The sequence below is a fragment of the Sander lucioperca genome, chromosome 23 (genome assembly GCF_008315115.2).
Source record: "Sander lucioperca isolate FBNREF2018 chromosome 23, SLUC_FBN_1.2, whole genome shotgun sequence".
Lineage (NCBI taxonomy): Eukaryota > Metazoa > Chordata > Actinopteri > Perciformes > Percidae > Sander > Sander lucioperca.
In genome coordinates, this window is record NC_050195.1 from 7,999,598 (window position 1) to 8,026,614 (window position 27,017).

General features: G+C 39.1%; 4 protein-coding genes across 7 annotated transcripts; all 4 read left to right on the forward strand.

Moving 5' to 3' along the window:
- Nucleotides 1-25,156, forward strand: apodb (apolipoprotein Db). Of its 3 annotated transcripts, XR_004104679.1 has the most exons (7): nt 1-109; nt 2,122-2,237; nt 2,323-2,444; nt 2,575-2,660; nt 4,393-4,926; nt 7,259-7,265; nt 25,145-25,156. XR_004104679.1 is itself a non-coding variant. In XM_031297689.1 (5 exons), exons 2-5 carry the CDS (start codon nt 2,127-2,129, stop codon nt 4,623-4,625), a joined length of 552 nt encoding a protein of 183 aa, XP_031153549.1. In that variant the 5' UTR covers nt 1-109; nt 2,122-2,126; the 3' UTR covers nt 4,626-5,093. The 3 variants fall into 3 exon arrangements, 2 of the variants coding, with proteins under 2 accessions (XP_031153549.1, XP_035854144.1); XM_031297689.1 differs by lacking the exons at nt 7,259-7,265; nt 25,145-25,156 and having other exon boundaries at nt 4,393-5,093; XM_035998251.1 differs by lacking the exons at nt 7,259-7,265; nt 25,145-25,156 and having other exon boundaries at nt 2-109; nt 2,093-2,237; nt 4,393-5,093.
- On the forward strand, nt 5,653-8,017 carry otos (otospiralin). Its single transcript, XM_031297690.2, has 4 exons — nt 5,653-5,769; nt 5,930-5,996; nt 6,545-6,568; nt 7,589-8,017. Exons 1-4 carry the CDS (start codon nt 5,725-5,727, stop codon nt 7,774-7,776), a joined length of 324 nt encoding a protein of 107 aa, XP_031153550.1. The 5' UTR covers nt 5,653-5,724; the 3' UTR covers nt 7,777-8,017.
- On the forward strand, nt 9,458-15,965 carry cops9 (COP9 signalosome subunit 9). Its single transcript, XM_031297691.2, has 3 exons — nt 9,458-9,718; nt 11,529-11,601; nt 14,731-15,965. The coding sequence occupies exons 1-3, from the start codon at nt 9,656-9,658 to the stop codon at nt 14,766-14,768; spliced, it is 174 nt and encodes a 57-aa protein (XP_031153551.1). The 5' UTR covers nt 9,458-9,655; the 3' UTR covers nt 14,769-15,965.
- Nucleotides 17,092-27,017, forward strand: and1 (actinodin1). Of its 2 annotated transcripts, XM_035998250.1 has the most exons (8): nt 17,092-17,355; nt 17,923-18,017; nt 21,025-21,069; nt 21,537-21,682; nt 21,935-22,348; nt 22,787-23,041; nt 23,156-24,185; nt 26,984-27,017. In XM_035998250.1, exons 2-7 carry the CDS (start codon nt 17,945-17,947, stop codon nt 24,167-24,169), a joined length of 1,947 nt encoding a protein of 648 aa, XP_035854143.1. In that variant the 5' UTR covers nt 17,092-17,355; nt 17,923-17,944; the 3' UTR covers nt 24,170-24,185; nt 26,984-27,017. The 2 variants fall into 2 exon arrangements, with proteins under 2 accessions (XP_035854143.1, XP_031153632.1); XM_031297772.2 differs by lacking the exon at nt 26,984-27,017 and having other exon boundaries at nt 23,156-24,586.

A 27,017-nucleotide genomic window follows, 5' to 3' on the forward strand; every position in this document is an offset into this window, starting at 1 on the left:
GTGACATAACATAAATGTGAACACTCCCAATCTGTTTGACCAGACAGCATTTCATCAACAGCTTCAGCCAGCACCAGACCTCCACCTGACATCTTTAAATACACCTGAGGTAAGAAGGCTACATTATACTAAAATGTAGAATTAACAAGATCAATGTCAATCGTGCAGTACGGTAAGGTTTTTAAATAACATTAACATTTTCTGCATTATACAAGAACTTGATTTCCACTTGGTTTTATCATATGTGGTCCAAAATAAGTATTTTACTTTAACTATAGCCTTTTCTCCATTTAACATAAGGCTGAAGTTACTTGAGAAACTAAAATGAATGTTGTTTTTGTTAAATTTCTACTGAAAACAAGTAGCTGTAGCATACAGTTGGTCTTTATGAAGGTATGGCTGTTACGTGAAACCAGAAGAACAGGCAAGGCAACATGTGATCGTGTGTAAATAGACAAAAGAAAAGATTATATTCTCAGCTGCAGCAGAGAGAGCGACAAAGAGTTTTCTGGCATGTTTTTCACTGCTATCATATGTCACAAAACCATGAACTCCAGTCAACCATTTTACAGATAACAAAAGAAGAAGAAATTTAGCATGCCAACACCCTCCACAGACTGGAGTTACACTATAATAATGTGGGTTTAAGGTTCAGGAGCTCTAATCTAATTCTTCAATGGTTGTGATTTACAGATATTATTTTACCATCCTTATTTGTCATTAAGCCAAACGTAAAAATGCAAATAATACAAATTAGACAGTAAAAACAGTTTACAGTCGATAAGCCACACCAGTCTGAAGCATCAACTTGTTCCTATAGAAAATAATTAAATACATATTCCTTAAAATACAGATTTACCCTCAAAGCTGTGGCATAACACTTTCCTTAAGATTTTTGTTTTTTTGTTTGTTTTATAAATTACATACATTTAATTGAATCTAACTTTATTTATAACTAGATTATTACAGCCCAGTATTTCTAATATAAGGGATGCATACTGTTTATTTTACTGGGCACTTGACTTTATGTGACAGTACAGTTGAAGTTTGACAGAAAAGGGGAGGGAGAACAACATTCAGCCACGGGTAGGAGTCAAACCCTGGCTATTGAAGCAAGGACTCAGTCTCAGTAGAATAGAATAGAATAGATATGATGGAGCAGTGAAAATGAAAATTTGTTATTGAACTCCGTGTGGCTTGGGTACAAAATTCAGTTGAAAAAAAATCAGACAAAAGATCTGCAAAAGACAGTGGTGTAGTGTTTGTAAACCCTGCCTGTGGAACAATAAACTGCTATGCTTATGGAGATTACATTCCAACCTGAGGTCACTCAGACATCTTTCTTTATAGTTGTCCACAATGTGTAGTCTACTTACGGTTTTACTTATCATATACAGTATTTGTTTTCTTAACCTTGCACCAAGCCAAAGACATCTATTTCTTTATTCTTAGTTCCACTATTATGTCTAGTAGACACAGGCAGGAAGATTATTACAGTGCTTACTGCATTAGTATTACATTCATTTTTTTATTACAAGTAGCTTGAAATCAATAGAATTTTGTAATACATTACATCATAATATAATCTAGATATAGTATATGGGGCGCATGCTCTACCAAGAATGCTCCCAGGATTGTGGCATTTAACTCAAATGCTGATAGTTTTGTCGGAAATCCATTTTGTACTTTTTACTACATATGACATTTATTCATATAAATAAGACTTTATCGATCCCCAGAGGGAAATTCACAAGCTACCCAGCATTATATAAAATAATATCTTATAAATAAATTAAAAAAATAAGTCCAACCTTCCAGCTAAAACATTAAAGTGATGTACACGTAATGTATCAATAATTATAATCCAATAATATAATAAAGCTTACATTATACTGAAATGGGACATTCAGCATAATGAGTACCTTTACATTTGGTACTTTGATTTGATGCCAATACTTTTGTACTTCAAAAGGTTTTAAATGCAGAACTTTTACTCGTAACAGAGCATTTCTACACCGTGGTTTTTACTTTTACTTTAAGTAAAAGATCAGAGTACTTCTTCCATTACTTATGAGTTCTCTTATAATTTCAGCTTCTATAATCCTCCCTCCTCTTCTGAAGGAACAATGTCTGCAGTCTACCTCCTCCTCCTGCTGTTCCCTCTGGTGTCAGCACAGACCTATCACTGGGGTCCCTGTCCTACTCCCAAGGTGCAGCCCAACTTCAACCTTCAACAGGTAAACGCACACATAAACATACATCCATTCATTTATTTACTATGCACTGAACTACACAGAACTAATGGAAGCTTTCTGTTAACAGTATCTGGGCAGGTGGTATGAGATTGCGAAGCTCCCTGCTTCTTTTGAGAGAGGAAAGTGCATCGAGGCCAACTACAACGTAAGGAAAGATGGCACCATTCAGGTGCTGAACTCTCAGTTCTAGTGAGTATTGATTGAGGGATATTTAATATTGATTTTGACTTGACCGATCATTTCATTTGATGGTCAATTTTTCAATCTCTCTCTGTGCTCTGTTAAAGGGAATTAAAGTAATTGTTTCTCTGTCTCTCAGTAAAGACAAGGTGAGGGTAGCAGAAGGGACAGCGGTGATTCCAGATCTGAGAGAACCTGCCCAACTTGGAGTCAGTTTCTCGTACTGTAAGCACTCTTCATCCTTGCTGCATCTTCCTAGACTGTATTCCTACTCTTCTTGTTCTTCTTTGTCATGTTTTGTAGTATTGTTATGAATGGGATCAAATGTTTAAGAGATAATGTTTATAATAATTATATCGTTAAAATCTTCATATAGCTCCTTAAGAAATTGTACAAAATGACAGAAAAGTACGGTTCAGCAGACTTTCGACTTATCACTGAGATCATCCTACTTAAAGAGCTCACATTCCTTGTGAATGATGATATATCGGCTGACATGATGCAGCACCCTCAGTGCATTTGTAATGGCAACAACAATGTGCCCGTGAGTCTGTAAAACATGTCATTGTCTATTCTGGTCCAACTAGTTTTCATTAGATGTTTATGTCCTTTGTCAGCTAACTTGTATTACGTCACGTCACAGAATAGCAGGCTTGGATCCAAAAGTGCACAGTGTGGAGGCGAGGAGGCAGTCAGAAGATTTAGAAGGTTTATTAAAATAAAAAAAGCTTACAACAAAAGGTGTCCTGAGGCAGGCAGGCAAGCAGGCAAAAGGAATATCCAACACAAAATCCAAAAAACACTTAGAAAACTGAGGACTCTGTAAAAGCAAATGCCACAAGGACGGAGAGATGCAGGGGAATGACACGGGGAGTGACCACAATCGGACAACAGACAAAGAAAGCACAGAGACTAAATATACAAGGTAACGAGGGTAGTAACGAGGGAAAAGTGACATGAGGGCTGAGGAACAGGTGAAACACATGAGGGCAGGGCAGACAATTACAAAGGCGGGAAAACACAAAAGGCAGGAAGTAAAAAAGGACATGACACAGGAGAAACAGAGACTACAAAATCAAACAGGAACTGAAGCATTACAACACACACAAGAATGGTACTGGGAAAAAACTAAACAGAATACTGCAAAACAGGAAACAGTGAACAAATTACAGGAAAACAAGCAGGGGAATGAATAAACACAATAAAACAGGAAAAACTACAACTGAAAACCACAACCATGACAGCTTGAGCATGACTGGAGCAGCTGTTAAGGTGACAGTGTTCAACAACATTTAGCTTACGGCACCACTGAGCCGAAAGTACTGCCTCAAAGAGCTGCTAGCACAGCTCTGTTTATTTGCTGTTCGGTTTCATCAGTATGCAGATAATACTGTCATTTATTACATCCACCTCAAAACTCAAAGATTCAAAAATGTTCTCCCCACATAAGAAACCTAGAAACAGACTTATGATTCTATTTAATGGTTTAATTTGGATTATTGTAATTCACTTTACTCCTGCATTGGTCATAATAAAAAAAACGTATCTAATAATAGCATGGTCCCTTGCTTTTTTTTTTACAATAAATTATTTATCTCCATGTGTGGATCGTAACACATTCAAGGTGCATTTAAATCTTTCCCCTAGGGTGCCCGGATATCTCAGTTGGTAGAGTGGGCGCCCATATATAGAGTTTTACTCCTCGATGCAGCGGGCCCGGGTTTCGACACCGACCTGCGGCCTTTTGCTGCATGTCATGCCCCCCTCTCTCCCCTTCTTCAGCTGTCCTGTCGAATAAAGGCCTAAAAATGCCCAAAAAAATTTAATATTTCCCCTAAGATCAACAGGAACAAGATCAAATTAGCTAATGCAGTATGCTGTTTAATTTATTTTTTTCAAAACTCTGCTTTAGAAATATAATCTATATTAAATTTGTAATTGTGACTTTTTCTCTCAGTTACTCCCTACGCCCCCTACTGGATTCTGTCCACCGACTACACCAGCACATCCGTCGTGTACTCTTGCACTAACATCCTCTACATTTTTCACATCGACTACGCATGGATCCTCGGCCGGTCGCGCTTCCTGCCTCCGGAGACCGTGAGTTACGCCAAAGAGCTGCTGATGAACGAAGGGATCGACCTGTTCAGGATGAAGGCCACCGATCAGAGCGGCTGCAAGGATAACTAGGGATTCATGGAGACTTCCACTCATTGCACTGTATCCAGTCACAGCACTCCGATAAAGAAGGCTGAATAGTTGATCAACAGAACCCTGTATTGCATAATGATAACATTAATTATTGCAGCAAACACATCTCAGTATGATATGCTTTGATGTCCATTATTTTTCCTTCATCATCCAGGCCTCACGTTGTAACTGTACATAACCATGAGAAAAGCTAGTTCAATCTGCTGTGTTACAGATATTAAAACATTTTAAGATCTTTTTAAAATACATTTTTATCTTCAAATAGGGAGTAAATTAAATTGTAAAACCAACAAATAAACCCTAATGTGCAATGGAGTTCCTAATAGTTCATTGTGAATATATTGTATTGTGATAATCTAGTAGAACATGAAACAAGCATATTTGTGGTGATGGCAAAAAACATGTGGTTGATCTCTATGTACATTAAAGCTGTATCCATTAAGCAGATCATTTGGTTACACTTTATTATCTGGTGAGCATTGTACTGACTCTAACTGAGCATCAATATAGTTAAGCAGTTTCCTATTGATTCTGTCCAAAGTGAGAAGATATTCAGAAGTTACCAGTTAGGTAACAATTACATGGGGAATAACAAAGTTACAGTGGAATATCCTTAAAGCAGTAAAATAGATAGCGTTTTAAAGTGAAAATTGAGTCTCTGTTGTTTCTCGACTTCTTGGTCAATGTCAATTGGTCAAAGTATTCAGATCTTAATAACATAGTGTAAAAATAATCTGTTACAGGTAAAAGTACTACATTTACAATCTTACTGAAGCAAAAGTATTGGCATGAAAATATAATTTATACCAAAAGTACGTACTCATTATGCAAAATGACTAATTTCTGAAAAATATATAGTATATTTTTGCATTATAATTATTGATAAATGAATATATCACTTTCACTTATGGCCTGGAAATTTAAAAAAAAAAAAAAAGACTTCTCTGTGTAAATAATATGGGCAAGGCTTGGCTGTGTGTGTGTGTGTGTGTGTGTGTGTGAGTGTGTGATAGTGTGGAGGTCCACTGGCTCTTCCTCCACTAAGCTCCACACACCACAGACCACAGTCAACCAGCAGATGAACAGCAGCCTCTCTCTGCACAGCTTCACAAACCATTCACAGGTAAACATCTTGATATCAATTTACTTACAAAACTATGGTAAACTACAATAAATAGAGTTATTTTTGTAGGAATTAAAGGTAATTATATTGCATTAACCCAGAGACTGTACTGATAGAATGACCATTGGATTAAAACAAAGAGGCATTTTTGTTCATTTAGGAGGGAAAGATGAAGCTGTTGGTCTGGCTCAGTGTTCTCCTCTTCCTCTTTGCCTGTCATCTCTGTGGTGAGTTTATCTTTTTTAATCTGTAATATAAACTTCAGGGTTAATAGTCTCTTGACGGCAACAGTTGGCGTGTTGTAGCTAAGGTTTGTATGGTGAAAACGTGGTGAAGTAATGAAACACAATTTGCACATATAAATGTGTATAGCTGTGTATGAATCATATATGATCCTTCCAAATGTGCCAGTGCTGCATCTATAGTAGAGCATTTGTTTTTGGTGACTGCATGTGTACAAAGAGGACTCTGTCCGAGGATGAATTCTTTATGCTTCTGACTGACTCTGTGTGTGTTTGTGTTTGTGTATGTGTGTGTGTGTGTGTGTGTGTGTGTGTGTGTGTGAGAGAGAGAGAGAGCAATGGTCAGGTCAATATTTGAGGAGGTAGCAGGTATATGGCAGCCCTCTGGGAGGAATCCAAGTTTTCCGCACTTGAATCCCTCCTTTGTGCTTTGGGAAGCCATGGAATGCTTGGGAATGTTAATTTTTTTTCTTTCCCTCTCTCTCACACTCTCTCTCTCTCTCTCTCTCTCTCTCTCTGCATCCTCCTCACAGAAGCCAGAGTCATCCCTGAAGGAGGTACTGTATAAACATAACACATCTCCTTTTAGATTCCTTCATATTTTGCAACAAACTTAAAATACCTCAGATATTAAAAATACTTCTCTTGCACTTCCAAAAATGAATAGGTCCTGGCACTAAAGACAAAATGGCCTCAAGCAGAAGTAAATTCAAGCATGCACTGCAGTCAAAAGTGGTGGAAGAAGTACTCAGATCCTTTACTTTAGTAAAAGCAGCAATACCAGTACCACCACTAGCAGTAGCAGTACTCTGTTACAAGTTAGAGTCCTGCACTCAAAATAACAAAAAAAGGACAACATTATTAGCATCAAAATATACTGTACTTAAAAAACCAAAACTCATTATAGGGAATGGCCTATATCAAAATATATAATATTATTAAAATAAAATTTAGTTTTTAAATAAGTAATTAAAATAAAATAATGTGTACATCACTTTCATGTTGCAGCTGGTAAATATGGGGCTCATTTTAATTAATGTATATACTGCTGGGTAGCTTAATCTATAATAATATAGTTGATTTATATTTTGTATTAATAATCTAAATCTGCAAGTAACTAATGTTAAATAAATGTAGTGCAGTAAAAAGTGCAATATTGGCTTCCAAGTTGTAGTGGAGTATAGAGTAGCATAAAATGGAAATAAGTTAAGTAGCCTACAAGTACCTCAACATTGTACAGTTGTAAGTAATATTGTACAGTTGTGAAGTACAATACTTGAATAAATGTACTTACATTTCACCACTGATTACAAAACATGTTGCCTTTGGATTCAGAGGTGTGGCTCACTTTCTCTTGAGTGGAACAACTTGCTCTTTATCTTTTTTAACCCACATAAGTTGCAGGTTTCCACCCCTTCTCTGAAGGTTGTGTGAAGGCATTCTGGGAATTTTTCAACATACTGACTGAACTAACTGAACCTAAACATCAGGCAGTTAACCAGTGGAATGGGATATACTGTATAACCGTATGTGATGAGAGTGGATTTATCCTTTCCTGATCTGCTGTGTGTCTTTAGTGCCATATGATGAACCACCAGCTGTTCCCTACTGGCCCTACTCCACCTCTGACTTCTGGAACTACGTTGAATACTTCCGATCCATCGGCGCCTACAACCACATCAACGAAATGGCCCGGGCCTTCTTCGCCCACCAGCACCTCGGAGACACCCTGGGATATGAGACCAATGAGGGACATGAACACTGAAAGGGGGCCAGGAGGAGATGTTGAGATATCCTGAGGAAATAAAAAGAAAAGATTATGAGGAAATAAGAAAATCAATATAGAGTAATAATGGCCTAATAGATTTTTTTTCTCTTCCCAAGTATATCAGTTTGTAGTATAGCCATACATATAGAATGCAAATGTAGAGTTTGTAGCCCTTTGTAGAGTTGTATACTATCTTAATATAATGTGCCACAAATAAATAAACATTTTCCAAATATTTCATTATGTCTATACAATGATTTAATTGTCTTTTGTTCTTCTTGTTTCTCAGGATGTACAGCTATTATCAATGTCACTATAAATGCCAATACTATTACAGGGAATATTTTATGAAGAATATTTTCAATGTATTAATTTAGTTGGTTATAACATTTAAATAGAGTAGGCCATGCTCTTTTACATACAATATATATTCTATCATCATCTAGTTAGTACACTTTGGTAATATAATAGTAGCCTATTATCAAGTGTTACAAGTAGCTTTTTAGGTCAATATGTTACATTAAAAATATAAGCTTATAAAATACAACACATTTTTAAAAATTAAAGCTATAGTGCGTCGTTTCTGTCTCCCCCATGAGAAATTCTAAGTAATGACAACAATTCTGTCGGTGCGTCCACATCACACAAGCCTTCCGTGATCTCGCTTCACCCCCACCCCTCCTCCACTTCGTTGCTACGTAGCCAAGGAGGACACGGAGGATTGAAAAAAATATGATGGACTCTTCAGAAGAGGTAATAATCTTCACTGGAGTTTCTGCACATGAAAGTCACCGGATGACATCAATTTCTAAACACAGCCATGCTAAGAAATACAGAGAGAGAGCTGATAAAAGCTGTCTTAATTAGCTTTGTATTACTCTCGCTTTGACAGACCCTCCTCCAAAGCGCGCTGAAGGAGGGTCTGGCTACTTCACATAGCATTCAGGAATGGGAGGAAACGTGCTCTGGTTTAATGGCATTTCTTTAAACCAATCAGAATTGTAATGGGCGGTGCTAAACTCCGCACAGAGCCGCTGCAAAATAGTCCTGCGAGAAAAACGCAGATTGGACAGATAGTCTAGCTAGCTGTCTGGATTTACCCTGCAGAGATATGAGGAGCAGTCAACAATAGTCCTCATAAATCCATCGAATTTAAAATTCCAACACAAAGAAAGCAGAAGGAAACTGAAAATACATACATCTGGCAGAATTTCCTGCAGCACCGGAGCAATCCCAGAAGTGGAACGCGAAGAATATAGACTAGCTTTGTATCAACTCATTTCGCAGTGGCGTGAATGTAAACGCACGTTCATTATTATAAAAAAAAAGTTACGCACTAAAGCTTTAAACCAGTTGTTTCCAAACTTTTTGACAATAAAATGCTTACACATTGGCGCATCAGTGTCAATCTAATCATGTAATATAAAAAATAAAGGGACATTACATAGCAAAATGAGTACTTTGACTTCTGATAATGTTAAGTAGCCTATATTTTCCTGAAGCCTAAATTACTTTAAGTAGGATTTTTACTTGTAATGGAGTAGATTGTGACGTTGTTGCATTGTACTTTTACTTCAGTAACATATCTTAATACTTCTTGGCCACTGAAATGGTACAACTATTTCCATGGTTAATACATTTCTTGATTGTATCATAGACAAACTCCTCATATTACATTGTATACAGTCTGTTTTGTTACAGCAAAGAGCGGAACAATTGAAGCAAGCTAGTGCAGTCAGCCGAGCACGATTTACTGTTGCACACGTTTGTTTTGTTTTAGCCTTCTATATACAGTCTATGGTTTTAGCCTAGCCACAACCTCGAAGCTGCAACATCTTTTAAACCATAAGTGCCGCTGAACTAATACTAAAACATAATGAAACCCGCAGTGGACGAGATGTTTCCTGAAGGAGCCGGACCGTACGTGGATCTGGACGAGGTGGGTTAACAACAGATTTGGACCGAAAACTAGCAACATAATAGTCCCAAACACTGGCTAATGCTAACGATCGCTAGCTTAGAAACGTTATAGCTACTTTTCAGATACGCTTTCAGATAAAGTCGATTTTCAGCCTTTCGGGTAACGTAAATAATAATAATCACAATAACAAGTATGATAATATAAATGCACTGCATTTATATAGTGTTTTTCACAACACAAAGCGATTAAAGAAACGTACCTGCCCGACCACCAAGTGTTTAGTTTTGTATACTTCAGATCACAACTAATAACTTTGGTTACTATGAAGAAGTTTCTTCTTTCCTATCAAAAGTTATAGAGGAATACATATTCTGTCAGACTGCGTTTTCAGCCTGCCACAAAATGTATCCCCTCTGTATAATGCACAAATGATGCCCTGCCACCAGAAGCTATTATATTATCCATGTTCAAATTGGCCCATTAGTAGCTTTTCTTTCCCTGTTGTTTACATCTAATATCATGTTTTTTGTGTGTGTATATGTATATATGTGTGTGTGTGAGAGTGTGAGAGTGCTATGTGCTTTGCTAATGCCATAAAACTGGTTATACTTTCTGTATAAGCACCTGGAAGGTGCCAGACTTTTATTTATGGATTTTTCATCAGTTTTTAATACTATTCAACCACATATTTTAGCTCGGAAACTGCGTACCTATTTTAATTTTGATGTCGATTTTGTTGGCTGGATTGTAGATTTTTTAACATGTAGATCTCAGAGGGTTAGGGTTAATGGCTTTCTGTCAGAAGAGCGCACCACTTCAACTGGCTCTCCTCAGGGCTGTGTCCTGTCCCCATTGCTGTACATTCTTTACACCAATGACTGTAGAAGCCAGCATGAGAACAGGCACATTCTGAAGTTTGCTGATGACACGGTCATCATTAGCCTGTTCCATAAAGATGAATCTGAGCATGGGCCAGTGGTGGATGAATTGGTCCAATGGTGTGATGAGGCCTTTCTCCAATTAAACGCCACAAAAACCAAGGATATGGTCATTGATTTTAGGAAAGTATCCCTCCCACCATCTAAGACTTTCATTAAGGGAACTGGAATTGAGTTTGTTGAACAGTACAAGTATCTGGGAACCGTCATTGATAAAAACCTGAAGTTTGATGTGAATTGTGATGCAGTCTGTAAGAAGGGACAGCAATGTTTGTACTTCCTTAGGAAGTTAAACACTTTTAATGTAGATAGAAAAATGATGTCCTTATTTTATAAATATTTTATTGAATCAGTTCTTATGTTTGCTATGATTGCTTGGTACGGTAACCTGAAAATAGGGACAAAAACCACCTCAGCCATATTGTAAAGGTGGCTGGTAAGGTGATAGGTTTTCCACAGTCCCCCTTGATGGTTATCTTTGACCAGCAAGTTCTTCGCAAGGCCCAGTGTATATTAGACTGCACAAACCACCCCTTTCACTCTGAGTTCGTAATACTCTCCTAAGGTCGCAGATTTAGAGTACCTCGGTTCAAGAACAATAGGGGTAAAAACTCCTTTGTCCGATGTGCAATAACTCAGCTTAATTTGCACATGTAATGTAGTACTTTGTTTTGTTTTTAGAGATTGTTCCAGTGGTGATAAATTGTGTTTTGTGTATTACATACAGGAAACGTTTTTTGTACTCATGTCTTGTATTGTTGCCTCTATTTGTATGTTGCTTGAATGTGTTTCTTTTTATCTTTCACTCCTGACTGCATATCAAGTTTCCCATTTGGGATAATAAAGTGACTGAACTGAACTGAACTGGTTGTAATGCTGTGTGTTAACAGGCAGGAGGCAGCAGCGGCCTGCTTATGGACCTGGCAGCAAATGAAAAAGCAGTGCACTCTGATTTCTTTAATGGTAAGCCACAGTTTTCTCTCTGTGTTTTTCCCCTAAACTATCAAATGTGCACACTGAAAAGAAAATATGTACCACTTAAGTCATCTGTTCTTTAAATGTAGTAGCAGAATATGTATAACAGGACGGCATACACTGAGGAGGACGCTTGCAGAGTTGAGCCGAAATTAAACAGAAATCTTCTTGTGGCAACCAGTCTCGGAAATAATCTTAATTTCCTTTATTTGTATCATGACTGAAACTAAATTGATCAAAGCCATGTGGCGTGACGCAACCAAAGAAGTGGCAAAATACTTCTTTGTCTTTAAGGACCCGATCCGATGGAGAAATGTGAGGTAAAGAAGTAAAACCCCTCTAGTGCCTGGTTACAGGTCTCAGTAACTAAAAACAAGTGAACCATTATTATTTGTTTCCATCTGTCCTCTTGCTTCAATATCCACATTTGTAAGTAGGCCGCAACACTTTTAAACACTAATGGCTGTGTTTACATGCATATATAAGTTATCTTAACATTCCTGATTTGTGGTAGTTATGTGATATCTGTAACATAATGTAAATGAGAAACTTAGTTCTCATTAAATGATCAAAGGCTTTACAGAAACCTGGTTAACACATATACAGTAGAAAAACCTGTTAATTTGTAAAGATTTCTTTTAAAGTCAAATTTAAACTGTAAGCTGAAACACATGACTGAGCTGTTCAAACACATGTAAGTAGTAAAGCAAAAAAGGTCAAACTATTAAAAAAAAAAAAAAAATGGCAGCATCATATTACTATGAAAGTTTCTTACAGTACACGTTAACTTGCACTTAAAAGGTTCCAATATTTTCTTCAGCAATATGAACGTGTAAAGGGAAGAAACCAGAATATTGAAAGACTGCATGCATTTTTATTTTGAGCGCATAATCCAGGTTCTTCCCTAATCACAGCCTTCTCAAATTAACCCTAAGAAATCCTGTTGTTCCCCTGTAAACACCCGTTTCACACACACATAAACGCATACACAGAGGACGCACAAAAACACTAAGCTGTTTTCCGTCTTGCAGTGTCGGCTGCAGGCAAAACAGTTTGGGCTCAGCAGCACATGACCCAGAAAGAAAAAAAAAAGCTGATTGTTAAAAAAGGAGGGAATGAAAGAAAAAAAGAGGAGCGAAGGAGTGAGTTTTATAGCTGCTGTCAGACTAAAACTCAGCGGGACACCTCGCCAGTCAGCTGCTTTAAACACACATACACACTCCTTTACATCACTTGGGTTGTTAACACTGCTAAAACTGCCTTACAGTGGATTCTCATGTATGGCACGTCCTAGCTTGGGTGCTAATGCTAATAATGTGTGCACACCAAGTACTGCAAGGCCATGTTTTCATCCAGAAATAGACACAACTGGTACACATGATTAGACTAACATACAGTGTCTAAAATGATGCCACTTAATGGCTTGTAATGTCATGTAATGCTTTTTCAGGTACTGTAGAAAGAGCACTAATAGGACTCTAAAACCTTAGCCACTTATCTTCTCATATGTGCACACCAAACAACTTCTACTAATAAGAATCAGGATTTAACACAAGGTGAGCAAGGAATGGAAAAGCACGACATGTTTAAGAGTTCTGTCTGATTATAGACTGGGGACATTTTTTTTAAACAATTTGTTTTTAAAGACAATTGGGCTCTGTGAGCTCACAAGGACATGACAATGTAATGTTTAGCCATTTAGGTCAACTTAACAAGTGTGAAACATGGACCGTGTTGTGAAAATAAGGTATCTAAAAAAGACTCCCGGTCCCTGGTGCTGCAGTGGCTTGTGTTAAAAGTTGCAGGGGGTTATGGGTAGCCAAGGGGCAAGCTGTTTGACTCGTTGCCTGTCCCTTATTAGACAAAACAGGAATGTCCTGTTCCTGGAAACCACAGAGACATGAAAGAAAGAGTTTCTCGAGCCTGGTGCGCTGAATCCGTTTCAGCTTCTGAACGTTTTAGCAGATTTTTGTAAATATAGGATATATTCCCTTTTTCACTATACGGTAGTCTACATTCGTAGCTTTTAGCTCATTTTGAAAAATCCTTTCAGCAGACAACTCAAAAAGATCAGAGTACAATTTACATCAACCACAAACTCACAGCTTTTGTTAAGACAATGTCAGCGTTCATAGTAATGTGTGTAGCTTGTCGAAGCTTAAAGCAACACCAAAGATTCTTTTGTACCTTAAAATAATGTTTCCAAAATCGTTTCAGTGGTTCATCAACTCGTAACAGGGTGAACGGCACTGCTGCATTCGCTTTGCGGCCCTCTACCGGCTATAACCGCACTATGCAAGATTACCAGATCGGGTAGCGGATCTGTAGTTCGAATGAGTCATACGACAGCGGTGATGGACAATTCCGCTTCCAACCGAAGAGGAAAAGTGCTTTGGTGTTGCTTTAAGTTGCATATTCAAATTGTTATTCAAATTGTTTGTTGTGTCCAAAACCAAAAGTTATTTAATATAATATCATTTGAAGAAAACCATCCATTTAAGTAGCTGGAAACTGTGAGTTTTGATTATTTTTGTGTAACAAAATGATTTAAACGATAGCCGATAGATAATCAATAGGTAATAGTTGCTGGTTTGTACTGTTGATCGAATAATCTATATCGTTTTGACTCATAATCGGAGCTTTTAAATGCAGCAATTCATTGTGTGGACATGCAAAGAAAATAGGCAGAAAAGCTTTAAAAATGTGGTTCAAGATAATAGGAATCAGACTACAGGCTCTTATTTATTATATTGTTTATTAGTATCATTAATATTTTTGTCTCGTGGAGAATTTCCTGAACTGGCGTTGTCAGGTACCTTGGTCTTTATACGACAGTGCTAACGTATGCAGGTCCTATGTGTTTGGCCACATTTTCAGTACAAGTAAAAGAAACCCTGGATAAAAAAAAGTGTCCACCAAACAGCATGTGAGAAGTTTTAGTTTTTTTGAACTTAGAAGCTTGAATAAAAAAAAAAAATCATTATATATTGCATATATGGCTGAGGATGTAGGAGTTCTGGGAAACTGCTGGACTAATTCTAACCCTGTTCTTGTCTTTTTTTTTTTGTCTCTCTCTTCTTTCCATCTTGTATTCTTGCTCTCTTTCACTGCCTGCAGACTTTGAGGATCTGTTCGATGACGATGACCTGCAGTGATGAGCATCAGCATTTGTGTGTTTCTGTGAACGTGTACATAAGAAAAGAAATTATGAAAATGGGCTTATTCTGACTATGAGTTCGCTCTGATTTGTACAGCCCCCTCCTCCTACATGTCACTTACCACCAAACTGAAATAAAGACTTTTTGTTTTTACAACAAAAAAAAAAGCTGCCGTGGTAAACCAGGTGTCTGAGAATCCCTTACATTCCAGCTTTAGAGAAAATTATGAGTATGGTTTTGCCGTCTTCGTGTTTGAATCTGCTCCTGACTGGATTGTAGGTTTGTGGGCTCTGCCAAACACCTGTTAGCAAACTTAATTACATACGAGATACAGTGTTAACATGGCCACAAAATGTCCAGTTGGGGCACGATAGGACAGGAAAAGGGGCTGCAAAAAAATGTGGAAATGCTTGAAAAAAATAGAGCAACTAAAGCATTCAGGTGTAGACTCTACAGGTATCATAAATAGGGAAAATGGAATAGCTGTGATTTGACTTTTATTTTCAGATTAGAGTCATGTGCCTTCAACTATTTGTATTGACTGTTTGGAGATAAAATTGCATTGTTTAATAAACTTTCTCTGAGGTGATGCAGGCCCACCTAAACCAGCTGCAGGTGTAGGCTTAAAAGATAAGACTAAGAAAATATAAAACTTCAGTTTAATGTATATACACCATGCATGTACATTAGAATTGTAAACATATTGCAGAATTTACCTCAGAGATATAAAGGTAACTGATCTGGGCATGTGATTACAGTTTAAAGAAGCTACAATCCATGACCAAAAGTATGGATGCCCCAACACCTATATCTCAATTTATTAAAAGGATAATTTGAATCTGCTGCTATAACAGCCTACACTCATCTGGGAAGGTCAGGGCTCTGTGCCGGCCAGTCAAGTTCTTCCTCACCAAACGGAGAAAACTATTTCTTTATGGAGCTGGCTTTGTGCACAGTTATTGTCACATTAAACCAGGAAAAGGCCTTCCACCAACTGTTGCCACCAAATAGTAACTTAAAGAGCCCAAAAACATATATTCTAAACCATCTTCTTACTATGAGCAACATATCCCTACATAAGCACAGAAATGTCTGCCAAAATTGCAACAACTTTGGTTATTACACATGAGAAATTTCTGTAGTTCTTTTTCCCCGGCTACTGGCACTGGTTTGAAGCAGGTGGGGCTCTCTTGGGGAAAAAAAACGGTGATGTCACATAACTGTGTGCTAATCAGAAATGAGCAATATTTAATCAAAATGGGATTACACAGCCACATTGTACTGATGAAGCAGATAAGCTTGGGTTTTTTAATGTTGAACTCTATATATATATACATTTTTCAAAAACCTTTAAGGTTTTAAGTTTCCACGGTCTTTGCGATTTCCCTGCATTGCAATTAAGGGGCCGAGCCCAAACTATAATAAAAACCTATAAAAAACCCAATATTACAGAAAGTATTCACAATGTGTCTCAGTGTACAATGAGCAGGGAAATGAAGTTTAGGCTCTGTGTCTTGCACAAGAGCCAATGTTCACGTGGCCACTGATGTATCCTTTCTCTAAACTAATGTATCCTGTCTCTAAACTATACTAAGATAACAACAGGAATTATTTGGGTTTAAATCACTTTTGGTGTGAAGAAGCAGATCTCAATTTCTCTATAAACTTAATAAAACCTCCCTAGGAGCCGGGCTGGAAACTCATAAGACTACCGCGTGGTATAAATCAATTACAGGCTAATGCAGTCAGATGTGCTGATATTGCATCACCCACACCCACAGCTATATGGCTTTTTCAGAGACCCACTAACAATATTGTGTGTGTGTCTTACAAGGCTGGCATGCCTGAACACTAAAACTGAGGAGGAAACTGTAGATTATCAAATTCCTCATGTGTAGACCAGCTGTCCCTGCATGTGTGTGTGTTCAGGTTTAGACAGAAGCTGTGGTTTGGCCCTCGTTGAGGGTCTCTGAGAAGTGCTTATGTGGCATCTCAGCTCCCCTTCATTATTTCCTGATGTTTTCTTGCTTCTGTCCTTTTCTGTCTTTTGTTTTTTTGTTTTTGCTTGGGAGAGATTGTTGCATCCAAAAAAATAAAGGATCCAGAGTCTGATGTCTAACCTTAAATATGACTCATATAATTAATTATCAATCAAGGTTAAATTAGAAAAAACCCACTTGAGATAACTTCTCATACCCCATCTCTCCACGTCTCTCCATCTCTGCTTTAAGCCCTCCCACCTTCTCTCGTTTCCTGTCTTTAATTACGGTGCCTCCCATTGGCTGAAACTTTCAGAAAGATCTAACCAATCACGCATCTTGTTGAGGTAGCCCTTGACCCCCTCAGGTGGTCCATGCATGCGTTTTTCTGTGCGAGTGTTAATGAACGGGCTCGGTTTAAAACCTTGCCACATTTCTTCGTCAGGACAGTGTGTCAGAAGGGCCACAGGGACAGAGTGCACCGGGAACCTCCATCATACCCAAACACACAAACACACACACCTGGTGTTTTAGCCCAGGTGGACCGAGTTGTCTTCATTTGAGTCCACATCTGGATCCGCAGACAGAAGATAAAATAACCCCAGGTAAGAGACTCAAAAACAAACACCGTGGTGATTTGCATCTCTGTATGTTTGCTTTTAGGTAATTACAAGGGATTCAAGTTCAGGTTGAAGTCAAGTTTGACTGCTGAACAACACCTGGTGCTGTTTTACGATGGCAAAAGCAGTAGCTTTAGCCCGGCCAGGAGACCTTGTAGCAACATGTTTGTTTAAAGCCTCCAGATCAGAGTTCACTTCCAAGCTGCAGGGGTCACTTCATTAGCTCTTCAGGTGAAAACTAGCACAGGTCTGGGGTCTCAGGTTGTGATTGGAGTGGACATTTAACACCTCACACCAGTGATTTATAAGGTTTGTAAGATTCTCTGCACTATTGGAGGTAACAAACGTCTTTTGGGGCTCGTAGTCTGAGAAGAAGATCTATGTCTAAAAAATGCGGCTGTACGGGGAATTAGTGAAAATAGCTTGACTAGTGGATAAAAATGTCATTTTACTAGCCCTAACTAACTAACTAACTAAAAAATAGCCACTAACATCTGTTGTGTAAGGTTTTTGGGAGTAAAGCATCATTTTGTATGTCGCTGTCTTTTGCAGGAGAGGAGGAGGAGAAGAAGTCATGACTGGAAGGAGAAAAACCAGTTTCTTCGGTGTGTTCATCGCAACTCTGCTGGCTGTGATTCTGCTACCTGGTGAGTACAGTGGGGATCAGACATTACAGACAGTATCACATAGCAGGGTCAGTGTGTGAAACATCTGTCACCATCTCGATCATTTCTACGGTAAAGTATATAGTAACATCCAAGGCTTTTATGGTGGACTAAAACCAGCAGTGGATGAAGTTCTCAGATCCTATACTAGCACTACCACACTATAAATATACAAATATAAATAAATAAATAAATATAAAAATAAAATTTTCTAAGTATGAGTGTCAGAAAAATGTACTCAAGTATCAAAAGTAATAGTACTCAATGCACATTCACGGAAGGCTTGTATCATGTGGACCGCCGACAGTTTTGTCATTACTTAGAATTCCTCATGGGGGAGACAGAAACTACACACTATAGCTTTAACTGTTTCAACTCTAGTTTAATTTCTAACAATGAAACATATTTTTATAACCCTATATTTTTTTCTTATCTTGATCTCAAAAGCAACTAGGAACTACAGCTATTAAATAAAGTATAAAGTGGCATGAAATGGAAATACTCAAGTACACTACTTGAGTAAATGTACTCAGTTACTTTTCTTCACTTGTAATCTCAACTGACTACATTAAAACACACTAAACAAAAAAACGAAACAACACTAAGGTGCCAACATTTCTTGCTTCCAAAATGAACAAAAATAGAATAAAACAGAAAAGCATCTTTTAGGTTTCCTGAATACTGAATGAATGAATGATTTGGTGAGGAATATTTCAAATTACCACTCTGTACTACCGCCGAGTATGAATCTTTAAAGTCCTGATCATTAGTCAAGTCAAGTCAGCTTTATTGTCAATTTCTTCACATATACTAGACTTGCAGAGGAATCGAAAGTTCGTTTCTCACCATCCCACGGTGAAGAAGAAAAATGCACAACAGATAAGACAAGACATTCCTACCACAAGAGTAAAAAAAAGTGCTCAACAGATTTTCACTAAAACACTAAAACAATAAACAGCAACAATATCACACAACAAGATCACAAGACAAAAACACAAGAATGTCACAAACAGTAACAATTTTTATATGATGTGTTGTGGTAGAGCAGAAAGATGTGTAAAAAGGATGCATTGATGAAAAAAGTCAGCTATTATCTCTTAATGTCAGCAGAGACACAGCAGCAATTGGATGTAATTTAGAGCTTATTCTTCAAGACAACAAAGCCACAATTTGCTAAAAATCCCAAAATTATGGTAATTTCGTAGGCATTGAATTCTAAATGAAAAGCTCCATTTAGTTAGATACATGCAACTGCAAAATACTGGTATTTTGCAGTTGCATGTAGTATTGTGAAGGAAAAATGATGAACTTAAACATGCAGTAATTTCACATCATTCAAAAAGACAACTGGTCAGTGACAAGAATGATGTAGATGGAGCTATTCAGACCACAGTATGAATGCCATAATCGGCGTCCTTTTCAAAGCTACACTGTACACATTTGGGAGTCCAAGAAAGCTTAAAATAATTACACATAAGTAGAGAAATACGGTTGATTTTGTGAATTGTTTTAACTTTCAGCCAGTGGTGGAAGAAATGTTCAGATTACTTAACTTTACTTTAGAAGTCCTACTTGAGTACAATTACAAAAGTATTGGCAGCAAAAAATGTAAAGTATCAAATGTATTTGATTGTATTATATTATTGGATCATTATTACTGTGCATGCAGCACTTTATGTTTTTTGCTCTGTTTGCTGTGTTACCATGCTTCTTTAAAACTCTAAATTGATAAATGTTACTTGAGTTATAGCTTCAAAATCAACATTTCAAGGCTAAGGGTTAGTTGGACTGTGCAGGTGTTCTGCCCTTCACCAGTTCATGGACATGGATGTCATCATCACACATGCTGCCAAAGTGATTGTAATTCAACTGTGCTTCATGTATATGATTATGTGGCTCTCTAACAGACCCTGTGGTGTTCATATATCATCTATAATGTTTCAACATGAAGACAGGTTGCTGGTCCGCCACCTGTTTCCAGTTTTCTCTCGAAGATGATTGGCATGTTTACAGTGGGGCAAGTCTCCTCTTTCCTTTAAAAAAGGTTTCTAAAATTGCACTGTGTGATGGTTAAAAGGGAAAAAAGAGTAGTAGGAGGAGATGTTTCTTTCATCATTCCTGCTCCCGTAAAAATGTTGTACCTGTCAGCATCACCTCCTCCTCTGCCCTCTTAAAACTCTACCATTTCCAGATGTGCCAGCCAGTTTATTACAGGATCATAAAAAAAAACAACACAGCAGATACACTGAGACAGCATCATTTAGCCCACCCTCCTCCTTCAAATCGCTCCATCACCTCGGGTCACCTTCACTTCTTCGTCTTTTTTGTTTGTTTGTTTTTCTCTGAAAATTCAGACCGTTGCTTTTTAACCTTGATGTGTGACCTTACACACTACAGTGACCATGACATCTTCCTGATTACTCCCATCAAAGTGCATCACAACTCTTTTTTAAAGCAGGAGATTGATGTTTTTCCACATCCGACACACAACCCTGAATTATCCCCTCTGGATCTCTCTTTTAAACCTGTCATCTGTTCCCCTCTTGTTCTTCCTCCTTCTCCTCCACCTTCTCTCCTTCTGTAAGGCATTAACACCTTTTCCCTGTGGAGATGAAAGAAACCTGGAGCAGAGCTGAATATGCTGTTCTCCCAGCTGCATGTGCTCACACAGTGCACATACGTAGACATATGTGTGCACACACAGCTCTTTGAAAACGCAGCATGGGGTTTCATGTTACAGGCTCACCTATAAAATCTACAAAGAGCTGCAGTTGCCAGCGCTTCAGGCGCAGCCAATTACTCCTTTCCTATTTAATGAATAATATGTGCCTGTAAGTGTTTGAGGTTTAATGTTATATATAATCGCTTATGTACTGCAGTCACATTTAAAAAGGTCAGAATAGAAAGAGTAAGCAATTTCCAGGACTTCATCATGACTTCAGTAACTTCTGGATGTTACATCTGTTTTTGCTTTCTTCTGTTTTTGTAGCATTCTTGTCTGCTGGACCAATTGTGCAAAAGCCGAAAGGAGATGGTAAATATGTAATTTTTGTACCTTAGCATATACAGTACTTGCACATTGGTGTTTGTTTCTAAAGAGTACACAGTGGCAATTTGCCATGGGTGAAAGTACTTTCTGATTAAAGAGTGTCACTGCGTGGCCGGGTTAGCTCAGTTGGTAGAGCAGGCGTACATATATAGAGGTTTACTCCTTGATGCAGCGGCCGTGGGTTCAAATTTGACCTGCGGCCTTTGGCTGCATGTCATTCCCCCTCTCTCTCCCCTTTCATGTCTTCATCTGTCCTGTGGAAATAAAGGCCTAAAAATACCCCAAAAAAATCACTGCACCTCACTTCAATGTAGCATAAACACAGTCAAAAATCAAGTTTGAGGCCTTGAATGTCTTGTTATAAACTTAAAAAGTTACTTTGAACTAGATGTCTAAGTGAGTATAGAAGCCTTGGGATCAGCAGTGCCTTCTCTTTTCTTTTCTGCCCTCAGCAGGGGAAAGTATCCAGGAGCGGGCAGCTGCTGCAGAGTTACACAGGAAGCTGATCCGCAATCGCAGGAACATCAGCTGGTACAAACAGAACGCTGACTTCTGGGGCTGGTACAAGTACTTCACTGACAACGGGAACCAGGAGGCAGTAAGGACACACACAAAAAGGGGACAGTCAAATGGATTCCAATGATACAATTTAATATGTTTTAAAAATGCTCTAATCAATATTTTCATATTTGAGTCAGATAACTAAAGTGAAAGGATAAACCCACAGATAATTATCATTCAACTTTGCAGTTCCCCTCAATTCTATGGAGCACTTTAGCATCTTTTATGGCCCACAGCTCTACTGTTTCTTTAATCAGCTAACCAATAAACGCCTCCTCCTCCCTCTCAGGTTCAGGAGATGGACCGCATCTACCTGGCCTACCTCCAGAACAAGAACCGTGCTGAGGGACGTCGCTCCTACAAGGCCTACTTGCGCCACTTGGGGGAGATCTACAAGTCCTGTGCCGATTCTGATGACCCCGAATGTGTTTCTTCCCAGACCAGCAGGCCCAAACCTAAGCCAGAGGCCCCCAAACCTGCACCTGTGAAAACTTGTGACCCCACCAAGGACGCATACTGCCTGTATGCTGCTTTGGTCCAGGGCAAGAGCCCCTACCTGCCCCTGGTGCTCCCGGCTGAGACCCCCGCCCCGGCACCAGTGAAGGCCCCAGCCCCTCTGTACACCCGCTCTGCTGCTCCAGCGAAAGACCCGCAGTCAGGGTATTACTACTATGCTCCATCCACAGTGTCTTTCCTTTCCAAGGTATGCTTCCAGACATTTTAGGTAGTAATTAGTATATTGAGGTTCAGCAATTTACTTCAGGTTGTTGCAGAGTGATGTACCTGTAGCAAAGAATCATACCTAAAAGCAATCATGTGTAGAATTTGAAAATTCTGGACTTTGGTGGCCCCTTGTGGTAGTTTTAAAGAAGACACTGTGGCGGTGCCCCTCCTCCAATTGATTCAATATGGCAATTCCGAGAACAAAGGGCTAAATAAAAAACAACATAATTGCACAATTTTCCCATTATTGCCTTAAAGTTTCGACAAAAAACAAAACTTATCCTATCAAAATAAATTGAAACATAATGTATCAAATGAAAACATCAGGACATAGTGGCTTTAAACTACAATATACAGTACGTGTAGTTTCAGCCTCAATGACACGCTACAATCTCTGCATTTGTTTTTCATGTTTTAGGAGCAGAAGGCGGAGCTGCTGCGTATCTGCGCCTCTGATGACGTGGAGTGTCTGCAGTACCACCTGAGAGCGGCCCACGGGTATGGACCCTCCGCTGGACCCCTGCCTTCCTACGCCCACCTCGGCTGTGACCCCAAGAAAGACCCCAACTGCAAACCCAAACTTGTGCAGAAAGCCCCCTCTGGTCTCTACCTGCAGTACCCCAACTGTGATCCATACCGGGATCCCCTCTGTGCCCACGCTGCCTCCCTTGTGGTATGCTTTGTTTTATTACAGTGAAAGATGCTTTTTGTTTTTTTATGTTTTCATTTTCATCCATGCCTTGATTATCATGATTTATGGTGTTTCTACTGTGTTGCGTTCCTCCAGGCGCCCCGTGCCCCTAACCCTCCTGCCCCTGCTGGCCCTGGATCCTGCAACCCTCTTTATGAAGAAGGCTGCAATCCTCTTACTGCCACTCGATTTGCCACTCCCCCTGAGGCATACAAAAATGAGGAAAAAGAAGAGGCTGCTGCTATTCGTGCTGCTCCTCCTGCTGAGCAGAACACCGACCCCTATGCCATGTTTAGGGATGCTTATGCTTATGCTAACAGAGTCACTGATCCCTATGCTATGTACCGCCAGGCTAGTGCCCCCGTTTCTCCTCCAGCTAATGACCCATATGCCATTCTGCGCCGATTCATGGCCCATGCTCAAGGTAACGACCCATATGCTCCACGCATGGAGGCTGCTCCACGCATGGAGGCTGCTTCAGAGTCCAACCCCAACGATCCTTTCTCTGCAATCCGTGAGGCGGCAGCCGCTATGCATCGCCACGGCCCTCCCACCCCCAAGCAGCAGTTCCCTTTTTCCAATCCCAATCATGAAGTGCCTGCTCAGGAGGAGCACCACCCTCTGGGTCCCCCAGGTAAAACCAAGGAGGGCTATGACTGCTTCATAGGCTACGATCGTGAATGCTACCCAGTGAAGCCCAACGAGCCTCGTTCTGGAGTTCACCGCCGCATCCCCTACCCGGCCGAGGCGTACGAGCCCCACCTGAATGCCGATGGCACCCGAAACGGAGTCCTGGAGCCTTCCAACCCACACTGTGACCCTGAGTACGACCGTGACTGCCGCCTGCGCCGCTATGAGCCTCAGCCCGAGCCTGAGTATCACGCAGAGGAGGACCACAACCAGGGTGAAGCAGAGAGTGAGCAGCAGCCGGAGCAGCAGGACCAGTACGAGACAGAGCCCTACCAGAGTGGCCAGGAGGAGCCTCACATGTCCTACCAGCCACTGTCACAGGGTATGCCCAGCCTCCAGGACATACTGAGGCGCTACGGAGACCAGTACCCTGAGCAGGATGATCACAGAGCCTACGCAGGCGACTACCGCAACAAATAACATGCTAACACACACATGCATGCAGATGGACATGAATACACAAACCCATGAGTTCTTGTAGCTTAGCCATTGACCGCCTCACGCAGCGCTCAGTAAATCCTACCTGGACCAGATATGGGACACAAGAGAAGTTTATGGACCCAATGAGCGAGTATGCATACTTAGAAAGCCGAGGGTGTTCCAGCAATGTTTTCATCTCTTTAGCTGCTTTAGACCTGTTGCTTTGGCCTATTGCTTTCCATTTTCCACTTCCTCAAACCACTCGAATGTGTAATGACTTCTCAATGCTCAGCTTTGCTTCTGTATGCACCTCTCCAATTTTTTTTTTTTTTTTATTTGTTCGTTACCTTTTGTCAGTGATGGATTATGTAAAGTTTTTTCATTTTGAATGTTCTAATAAAAAGCTCTTGAAAGCTGGTTTTGCATTTGTGGGTGTTTAGGTTTTACATTTTTCTTACATATGTAGATTAATATAGACTCCTCACTTTTTAAAATGTAATTAAAGAGAACTCCAGTGATTCAGTTTGCACTTCAATAAAAGGGACTCAAATGTGACAGACTGAACAATGCAACGACTCTAGACTCTACAGTCATGCTTAAATACAATGAAATTAGCAGCGCTACTCCCGATCAGTGCAATAAAAGATACAGGAAGAACATAAAGACAAAAACAACTTAAAGGGGTTTCACTGCCCTCGTCTTGCACTTCTCTGACCTCATGTGTCCAACACACTGCTCTCTGTGACCCTCTTCATGCTAAGGCTTGACATGTCAACAGCAGCAATAGTCACTCAGGTCTGCAGGGAAGCTCTTGTAGTGCTTAGACAGTTACAGAAAACTTCAGACTTTAGTTCCCTTTTGAAGAATCCATCATAGTCATCAGCATTGTCATTAGTATAAGGGATACGTTTATCAGTATTTACCTAATCAACTTTATTTAATCAAACTACTTAATGCTTAATTGGATCACCTCAGTAATTGTAAAACAATACCATTTCTTTCATGCACTGTTAAAACAGAATCAGCCTCTTCATTGGAGTACTTATTTATTGTAAATCCTGTAAAAGGATACAATTAATAATCAAATTGGGAAGCTACAAATTGATTTACTAAAATTGTTTTTTGGTTATGAACCTATTACATTAGGTTTAGAAGTAAGAAGAAGTAGAATACCAAGTTTTTAGAAGGTAAGTCCTCTATTTCATTATCTGAGATAAAGGTTGTGCAGTACCGGAAATGTCAACCCAACCTTTTAGGCAGTTGAGATAGACTTTGAAAATAATCAAATCTGTCAGCAAATGACCTTCTAAAACAACTAAAGATAAAAACTTTGAAAACTCTTCGAGATTTTGGGGTCCAACTATACTTCAGCTGATGAAAATGGATAAAATGGTAACATGGATCAATGATTATAATCCAGTAATATATATTATTCTGAAATGGGCCGTTCTGTATAATGAGTGATTTTACTTTTGGTACTTGGTCTTTCTACTACTTATAACTATTTTTACAGTGTGTATTTTGCTACTTTCTGAACCATTGGAATGTGGAGCCTTTGTTGATATCATCATGTCCGTCCTTCACTCTTGTACTAAACACACTTGCAGACTAAACATGCAGACTATAATGTGTTCCTCCATTTTCATCTGGAATTTCACTGTTGTCCTGTTTGGTTAGTGGGGTTTTTTCTTTTGCCTGCTGGAAAACCCCTGAGTTACCATAAATTTGCTCATACATAATGTCAACTAGTATAGTCATGACTGGAAATTATTGAGGTTTCCTTCCTGTCTGGTTATCGTCTGTCTTCTTCAATGTCTTTTATCTGTTGTCTATCTATTTTTCTCTAAGGACATTGTTTCTTTTTAAAATAAACTTTTTGATAATATCTGAAAATATATGACAGTTTATCTTAAAAATGTAAGAAAGTGACCATATACAAACAAAACATGTATTTGGTCAGCTTTATTACAGAAGATTAAGTTGCTCCAACTTTAATTCCACTGGAGATCCTCAAAGGCAAACACTGATAAAGTACCTTCATTCTTAACTTTAATATGATCCAGTGACTTACGCTAAAGTATTGACTGTAATGTCCTCTATATACTTGTGCCAACCTTTTGTGACCTTCCCAAAAAAAAGCAACAAAAAGAAAACAGGTAGATAAAAGAGAAATATGTTTTTCTATGATTTTGGATGACCCTTTTAAGACCCAGAACTTGGATTATATATCTGTCGTTGAACACTGAGGGGCAGTATAGAGTCTCGGTGAGAAGACTTAAGGACAAACTGATTACAATTATACCCTGCTGCTGTGACTCCATTTGGAAATTTAAAATTCAATATGCACATATATTCTGTGATCAATGGTAGTCATTTTTAAGAAAAACTCAGTAGTAGCTTTCTTCAGGATACACCTTGAACCTTGAACCACCTCTACCTTTAGAGGTAGTTAATAAGGTGCATGATTTCAAGAGAGAGAATGAGAGATTACACAGCATATAAAAAAAAATGTTCAATGTGCTTGGACTCCTGCAGGGCAAAACAGAATAATTATATATGATATATATATATATATAATCAAAGAGAAAACAGCATAAGACAAACTCTGTCAAAGTGAATGAAGTGATCAATGGCATGTGGTCTCATCTGTTTTGTGTGTGTGTGACAGAGAAAGAGATTGTCACTCCTAAATATATCAGTCAGTCTGCCTCCAGATGCTCACAAAGTCGTACCCCCTGCATAACCACACACACACACACACACACACACACACACACACACACACACACACACACACACACTCATGCACGCACGCACGCACACACACACACACACACACACACACACA

Excerpts from the sequence above, each read along its gene's own strand:
- apodb (XM_031297689.1), top strand. The coding sequence starts at position 2,127 with ATGTCTGCAGTCTACCTCCTCCTCCTGCTGTTCCCTCTGGTGTCAGCA. Across the intron at positions 2,238-2,322 it reads CCAACTTCAACCTTCAACAG|TATCTGGGCAGGTGGTATGA; the intron begins GTAAACGCACAC and ends TTCTGTTAACAG. Across the intron at positions 2,661-4,392 it reads TGGAGTCAGTTTCTCGTACT|TTACTCCCTACGCCCCCTAC; the intron begins GTAAGCACTCTT and ends TTTTTCTCTCAG.
- otos (XM_031297690.2), top strand. The coding sequence starts at position 5,725 with ATGAACAGCAGCCTCTCTCTGCACAGCTTCACAAACCATTCACAG. Across the intron at positions 5,997-6,544 it reads CTTTGCCTGTCATCTCTGTG|AAGCCAGAGTCATCCCTGAA; the intron begins GTGAGTTTATCT and ends TCCTCCTCACAG. Across the intron at positions 6,569-7,588 it reads CAGAGTCATCCCTGAAGGAG|TGCCATATGATGAACCACCA; the intron begins GTACTGTATAAA and ends GTGTGTCTTTAG.
- cops9 (XM_031297691.2), top strand. The coding sequence starts at position 9,656 with ATGAAACCCGCAGTGGACGAGATGTTTCCTGAAGGAGCCGGACCGTAC. Across the intron at positions 9,719-11,528 it reads CGTACGTGGATCTGGACGAG|GCAGGAGGCAGCAGCGGCCT; the intron begins GTGGGTTAACAA and ends GTGTGTTAACAG. Across the intron at positions 11,602-14,730 it reads GCACTCTGATTTCTTTAATG|ACTTTGAGGATCTGTTCGAT; the intron begins GTAAGCCACAGT and ends CACTGCCTGCAG.
- and1 (XM_035998250.1), top strand. The coding sequence starts at position 17,945 with ATGACTGGAAGGAGAAAAACCAGTTTCTTCGGTGTGTTCATCGCAACT. Across the intron at positions 21,070-21,536 it reads GCAAAAGCCGAAAGGAGATG|CAGGGGAAAGTATCCAGGAG; the intron begins GTAAATATGTAA and ends TTCTGCCCTCAG. Across the intron at positions 23,042-23,155 it reads CCCACGCTGCCTCCCTTGTG|GCGCCCCGTGCCCCTAACCC; the intron begins GTATGCTTTGTT and ends GCGTTCCTCCAG.